The following is an 8,117-nucleotide window of genomic DNA, read 5'->3' as shown; positions in this document are numbered from 1 at the left end:
AATAACTAGGTCATAGCGCCAATTTTAACTTTCAGATTATTGTTTAAAAAAAAAAAAAAACTAGTTTACTTTTCCTTGGAATTTTACCTTCAAGATTAGAAAAATTATTTACAAATGTTTTGCACCACAAAGACTGGAACTGAATAATTTTTATTAAAAAAAAAAAAAAATTAACACAGTGTCTCATTCTAGTTTTACTGCACTCTCACTTGTCACCAAAAATAAATGAAAAATGTCCTTCTCAAATTATTTCTCAGAAAATGTGCCATTTAAATGAATTTGTTTTAAAAAATAGAACTTTCGCATACCAATAATTAACATAACTATGATGGTACATTTCAATAACATCGTGAATATTCCCTTTGAAATTGTACTGTAAGAAAAACTTTCTGGAGCTGAGTAAGAACAGAGCAAATAATTATGTAAATTTATGTTCAAGATATTCATGAATCCTTAAGAATATGCATGAAACATGTGTCCCAAATTTCAAATAGCAAATAAAAAAGGCAGTATCTCATACATTGTTCATGTTTTAAAAAATTGTTATCCTTCCTTTTCGAATAGACTGATGAAACAGAGCATCATTACTGAGAAAGGCAGCCTTTTATTGGATTCTAACCCTCTGTATCATATTGTAGATCAGACAACATACAATGCCTTGGCTATCAAATTCATCACATTTTTTAATGTAAGCGCAGCAGCACTTACAACTGGAAAAACTGTAAGCGCTGTACTGCAGATGTAAGCATACCATTAAAAAATCAAATAATAAAAAACATATCGTGATTTTGTGAAATTAAATATTTTTTTAAAGGAAAATGAAATGTAGTAACAAGTTTCAAAAATAATCGAAAACATGTCAAATTTTCATGCTAATCTATGGAAATGTTTCAGTTTTGGAGATCCCAAGTTTTGAAAAGGAGTTGTTTCAGTGATTGTTAATTGCTACTTTTAATCTGAATTAAAATCAATAAAATGTTCCTTTTAAATTTCTTGTAGCATCATTACATACATTTTTTTTTACTTGTAAAGTTTACTATGCCAAGTAAGATACTAATTTACTTGACGAACATTTTACGATTTTTTTAATAGGCTTAACTTTTGCTGCAATTTAAAAACTTAATTAACAGTCAGACAAATAAAGTTAGAAATGTGTTGGCATTTATTTCTTTAATGTTTAGGTAGAAAGGATGAAAAGTTACAAGAATTTCAATAGTTGTTTGGAAAAAATTTCTGAAATTTTATCTTGAGTCAGTTCTCCCAGCTTTAAACATTTTTTGTACTAAATGACTCTGTCAGGTTGTTAGCTTTAGTGTTTTAAATGTTATAAGAAATTTGATTATTCTTGAAAAACTTTAAAATATTAAAATTATTGAATATTTTAAAGGTTTTCATTTAAAATGATTGTTTTCTTCACTACTAATTTTGCTTTTTAAATTGTAAACTAATAACTTTGGGTGTGGCACATACAGATATTTTATTTCTTAAATAAATATTAGGATGCGGAGCATAGACCGGAATTTATAGTAATTAGATAATACAATTATACACTGTAGCTTGTACTCTACTCAATGGGCTAACGAAATGGTATGAAAGTGCAAATTGAAATTGTTAGTCAACTATCAGTATTTACAATAAATGCTGGCTAGCAGCAACTTTCAAAAAATTATAAATACATAGCTGCCAACCTCAAGATAAAAAAATAGGAGCACTTAAGGGTAAAAATAGGAGCAATGAGGGTTAAAATAGGAGCACGAAATCATGCTCCTATTCAAAAATAATCTTTTATACATATCCTATATGCATTGAAAATGCATTGCATAAGAACATATTGAAGATTAAAACACAATTACTTCCTATACTTGGAAGTAAAACAACTTCATGGTAAAGGTCAAGACTCGGAAATTTTCTAAGTGGCCACCACTGTCGCCAAAGTTTTGAAATACAAACTGGAGGGGGGGGGGCAGTTTTTACAACTTTCATAAGAAAAATAGATGAATATAACTCTCTCTCTTTGCACATTCTAAAAGAGAGTTATTCGATACTTTTTTTTGCACATGGAAAATTTAGGGTAAAATAGTTTTCTGAATTATCTAAAAAAAAACCCAAAAAAACAAATAAATAGATAAGAAGTCAGCAGGAACCTTCATTTTCGATGAAATAGTTTTAGTTTATAGCAAAGCCTCCAAGGCAATGAGAGAGGATCAAATACAGATAAAATTTCCCCTTCAAGAAAATAATTTAAAAAAAAACCCATAACTTTTTGCCTTTTGTTATTTTTAATAGTTTGCATTGAGACAAACAACCAATTCTGTTTTCAGAAACTTAGGCTATTAATAGACTAGTCTACTTCCATGTTGCAAATGACCAAACATGGCAACAATGCGAAAAATTTAAGATGATAGATTTTTGAATTTTTTGCATTAAAAGTAATTACAAATAATTAATAATCCTTAAAAAACTAAAATTTAGACGAAATAGTCAGTTTTTAGCATATTAGTGTCTAAAGCAATGATGATAAAATAAAATTTTATCATCATTGCTTTAGAAATAATTTTGAATTTTAAGAGAAAAAGTTTTGAATTTTAAGAAAAAAAATTACGAATTTTCCGGAAAAAAAAAAAAAAAAAACAGATTATTTTGCATTATTTTCAATAGTTTGCATTGCAATAAACATCTAGTTCCGATTTTGAAAACTTGGCCACTTACGAGTCTTGAGTACTTAAATCTCGCAAATGACCAAATATGGCGACTAAGTCAAAAATTCAGATATAAAATTTTGTATTTGTTGCATGAAAATAATTTTAAAATAAAAAAACCCCATGAAACTACAATTTAATTGAGAATATTTAGCACATTCGTGTCCAAAGCAATAAGGTAAGATGAAATTTTAAAAATAGTACAATTGTTTTCATTTCTCAATAAAATTATTTAAAATAACCAAAAAAAAATTTTTTTTTTGCAGCACATGTTGCTTATTTTCATTAGTTTCCAGTTAAAAGAAAAACCCAATTCTGCTTTGTCTTTGAAAACAAAGGCACTTAAGCATCGTCTACTTCCATCTTGTGAATGACCAAACATGGCGGCTACGTTTTACACGTAGCTGAAATGCTCTATGAAAAAATGACGTTCTCCGATTGACGCTCCCCCCTCAGTGTTTATCCTGATACTAATGCTTCCAAAGCATCAAATTGTCTTCTCTTTTGTTGTGTTTGTGCACAATTTCTGTCTTCGAGGATAGGGAAATTTCTTCTTTTTCCTCAGAAATCAAAAAGTGTACTAGTAAAGACAAAAAAACGGAGTTTTTTGGAATAAATCGGATTTTCGGAGCACGCAATAAAAATCGGAGAAACTCCGGAAAAAACGGAGCACTTGGCAGCTATGTAAATATTGTTTTTCATGTGTTTTTTGAGTGTTACTTTGAAAAATTAGAAAGACATGTGTACATCTTTAATAGTAGTTTTGATGATTTTTTTGAGTTTCATTTGTTTTTGTTGGCAATGAGTTTGTTTCAGTCTCACAGTTTTTGCAATTGTCTTTTCAAATAGTAAAAAATAATAATAATAATAATCCAGAAATGCACAAATGTTACTTTTTTGTTATTATCTAGCATTAAAAAAAAGTCTGAGTTTAAGCTTAATAGATGGTTAAAAAACTGAAAGGAAGTCAAAGACCAGTTTCAGTTAATGGGATAAAAGACATTCAGCAGACTTGCAGTCAGACTAATAAACATACTGATGTAGTTAAGTGTGGTAGTATTAACTTTTGAAACTGTTGCTAATGTAGAAACAGAGGAGTAATTAATAACAGAGATTGGATGACATTATCCTTATTGTCAATTGAAAAAAGGTAACCATGATACAAAATCTACCTTTAAATGGATTTAAAAAAAAAAAAAAAAAGAATAAGTGAAATTTTATGTAATTATGTGAATTTTCATAATTGCTAATTGTGATGCATAAATGCCCCACCTAACTGATTTTTAACTCTTTGTTAAGCATAAGGGCTGTTGAAAATTAGGAAATTTGAAACTGACACCCTAAAAAACATTTTACAGGAGATCAAAATGTTTTTACTATACTATAGCAAAATAGAGATTTCATTAACTACACATAAAAAGAAATTAATACGGAGAACAATGTTTTTCTTCAAATTAAAAAAAAGAAAGTCAGGTTTACTTAATTGACAATTGAATGATTCTGTTTTCAGAATTATTAGTGGTTCAATTCATAGAGGGTTTGCTGATCTCAGATGGCTAAAAATAAATTCTAACCACTACACATTAAAACGCAGTAACCCACAACAGAACCAGTCGGTGATCACTGTTAATCAAGCAACTATGCACATCTTGTTTCTTCTCTTTTCAGCTCAATTTAACATTTATGTCTTTTTTTTAATGTAAAATCAGTTTCATAATTTTTAATAATGAAACTGATTTTGCAATAATTAGTTGACTTGTTACATTATGAAAATTTTACTTGACATGCATAAAATGTTAACAGAAATGCTTTTGAGTTTAATGCAAAATGTACTATGTTAAATATGAAATGGATCAGTCATTGTGGACTAGTACTTGTTCGCTGGTCCAAAGGACCATTGACGGTTTAAGGATTTTTAATGCTGAAGACTGATGCAAAAAACGGAAATGTAAGTACATAAGATCTGGTATATAGTACATGTAGATCTGATAACGGTTTTGGGCTACCCCGTCATTGAGATACCCTCGTGCATAAGAAACCGGATGAAATTAAAAGGAAAGATAGCTTAAAAGAAAGGAAGAACCATATGCTGATTTGCTTTTCATCAGTTCAAAAGATAAAACATGTTATATGGCTCTTTTTCACATTCAGTGAATCAAATATTTGCATATTTTTTTAAAAAATCAAATGCTTAAAATTAACAAGATTATTTTTTAAAGTAAACAAAATAGTTACATGAACTTCATGCACTGAAGCAAGAAATGATTTTTCCATATCATTTTTATCTGGGAGAGAAAGAAAAAAAACACACACACACACACCAAGAATAAAACTGTAAATTTAAATACATATAAAGTTCCAACATCAACTATCAAGCTGAAACTATTTTGAAAAATATTGTGTACACAGGAAATAATACTTCATCCATTACTTCACTTACATTCAAAGTTTTGATACTTTTACACGATTAAGCAATTCTTCTCTTAAATACCTGCTTGTGCCAAAATGGGTCGGAATGAAACCTTTTATTTTATTTGGAAATAATTCAAGCACTTAAAAAATACTCATAAATTAACATAGTTTCAATTTAGTGCATAGTTCAACTTATTGTGTTAACACTGGGAAGTGCATAAAAAATTGCAACCCATAGGGGGAAATAGCAAAAATTAGGTGTAACAATTTTTTCAAGGTTTAAAATACAACATCTGAAAAAAGTTAAAAAATCAATTTAAAAACAATTAATTTGACTACGTTTCAAACAAAAGAAGACTAGAGTAACATTGCTTGAAGTCTTTTGTTTCACGATGGTAGACAAACAAAATTTCTCATGATACTGCTCTGAATAAGGCAACCGATACAGCTCCTGTCATTCGGATGCTCGAAGGATTCTTGCCGGCAATTATTGGTCATGAAGCCGCACTTTGGTAGTAATAGGGCGAGCCCTGCGTTGAATGAGGGACGAGTAGTGGCGAGACAATGACAATAACAAGCACGCCCTCTCGTCCACAGTGAAGGAGCAGGTCAATATGATTGACTGCTTTACTCGCACATATGAAACTGGACCTCACACAGGAGGTACTGGATTAGAGAATCACACCCATGGCGTCCAACCTTCATATAGAACTGCTAGATTTTCCAGGTTGGTTGCTTCCTTGATAACAAAATCAACCTGAAACAAACAAAAGCTTTAAAATAACTCACAATACGTTTCACAAGGAAAAAAAGAAGAAACCTTCTTTTCAACATTTTGGGAGAGTCAAATTTGTTGAAAAAAAAAAGTGTGATACCAATTGTGAACATCCTTAACAGTGTGTCCTTTAAAATCACTCAAACTGTAAATTATTTTTTAGTAGAGATATGATATGTAATTATTATTTATAATTTTTATTATTTAAAACTTTTCAAAAAACATTTTGACTTATGTAACTTCAGAAGAAGTTCCCCATACTAAAAGCCAAACAAATAAAACTCAGATTAAATTGAAAGAACCAACATTAAAAGTTTACACAATATCTTTTTTTTTCCTTGCTCTAGTTTTCCTCTTTTAAAGAGAAAATAATAAATGAACATTTACCTGTTCTACAATGCTGGACTTTTTATTTGGATCAGGGTCACGTCCATCTAGCTTTGTTTTAACACGTTTCCACACATTTGTTGCATATGTATTTCTTTCTTGGACAGCTACAAAATGAAAGCATAACAGAAGCAAGAGATGAACTTAACTGACTACCACATAATACAATCATACAAGCTAAGGATACAATACAGAATTGTTCATAAGAAAAGAAAAATGGGTACACATACTCATGCAAGCACAGTAGAATTTGTAAATCTTTTATTCTTTATACTTTTGTTAATTTTCAATCAAGATAAGAACAAAATTTCAACATTTAAAAGAAATTTTATGTTTAATGTAGGACACCACACAGTACGTTTTTGATCAGTGTTTCTTGTAGGAGAAAAGAAATCAGTGATAAGATAAAAAAGCATGTTTAGAGAAATGAAACTACAGATTAAGCCAACTATTAGTTAATTACATTCAATAAGCAACCATGAACCACGTGTGAATAACAGAAAAAACTGTTTACCCACCCGGCGGCCCAAAAAAACCTGGGAGTATTTCTTTTTAGAAATGATGAAATAAAGAAAAATTGTTTGTTAACCCTTTTGCTGTTAGCATTACTAACAATTTAACACACTTTAAAATATTTCTTGGAAACACACATATTACTTTGAAATGTTCATCTAAAATTTTTACAAACAAATGTGTCTTGAACATTTTCAAATCTACATTATACATATAAAACTCAATGTGACATTTTTTATAACTAGTTGACATTATACATAACTGTTTGTTTGCCACTCTTGGCTTCCTTATGAGGTTTTCCACCTCCAGCTCAGTTACTCCTGTGCCCGGCTGATGAGTGCAAATAAGCACGAAACTGTAGTCCTCGGCTGGAATGACTGAGCTGGCGGTGTATTTCATGTATTTCTGCCTTAGCCCTGGCTATAGGCCGGTAACTTACTGAAAATTATATATAACTACCGTTTAAGAGAAAAAGCTGATTAAAATACTATAAGACAAATAAAAAAATAAAATAATAATTAATGTTTATTTGGAGAAGAAACAAAGTCTGGATATTTTTTTTCTTTTTAATATACTATACAAAAGTAAAAAACTACAATTTGAAGAATGTTTTGTAAGTTGAAATGCCTAAAGTTTTCAGCTCTTCATTTAATATTTTAAAATGTGTAGCATTAACCCATTAATGCCGCTTTTGAAAAAAACATTAAATTTTGATAATTTTATTAGTATTTATTTATTTTATGTCTAGTAAGTGCATCATATGCAAATTTAATTTTTCCCGTTGAATTTTCTATATTTATTTTTATGGCAGATTTTTCTACCAACCAGCGTTTGTCTAGTCTGAGCACATTTTTTATGCGAATTTCACATTTATTGTTTGATTGCAATTATTGCATGGATTATCGATTATAAATATCTATAGATGTAAAATATTACTTAGCCTTTCATAAATGAGTTTTTAAATAAAATTTCATTTATTCAAAAAAAAAAAAATAATAATAATAATAATAATTTTTGTGTTTAATTCGTAAAATAAAATTTTATGAAATATGAACTTAGAAAAATCTATAACTAAAAAAATGAAAAAAATGTAATTACATTTAAAAAATAATTAAACTGAATCTTTCTGCATTATAATCATGTCGGGATAGATAGTGAATCATCGTTCCAAAGGTCCTGGTACATTCGCCATTCTTTTATAGCACTTTGCACAAATTGCCCAAGAAAAAAGTGACCACCACATTTTTGAACAATTTCTAATACTTTAGTCAGCTACAGATTAAAAAGATCTGCCTCACAGATGCACTTGCTATGTGTTTCAATAACTATGA

At 29.3% G+C, this 8,117-nt stretch overlaps 1 protein-coding gene across 1 annotated transcript in view; it reads right to left on the bottom strand.

Moving 5' to 3' along the window:
* Positions 1-5,569: 5,569 nt before the first annotated feature.
* The window catches only part of LOC129216614 (serine/threonine-protein kinase SMG1-like), a 248,709-nt gene continuing 246,161 nt past the window's right edge, over positions 5,570-8,117 (bottom strand). The window contains exons 74-75 of the mRNA XM_054850834.1: positions 6,274-6,380; positions 5,570-5,868 (exon numbers count right to left, since the gene is read on the bottom strand). Of these exons, the coding sequence (XP_054706809.1) occupies positions 5,791-5,868; positions 6,274-6,380 (185 nt within the window). The 3' untranslated portion in view covers positions 5,570-5,790. The remainder of the gene's footprint in view (positions 5,869-6,273; positions 6,381-8,117) is intronic.

The sequence above is a fragment of the Uloborus diversus genome, chromosome 1 (genome assembly GCF_026930045.1).
Source record: "Uloborus diversus isolate 005 chromosome 1, Udiv.v.3.1, whole genome shotgun sequence".
In the NCBI taxonomy this organism is placed as follows: domain Eukaryota; kingdom Metazoa; phylum Arthropoda; class Arachnida; order Araneae; family Uloboridae; genus Uloborus; species Uloborus diversus.
This window is presented reverse-complemented; position numbering and strand designations above follow the sequence as displayed.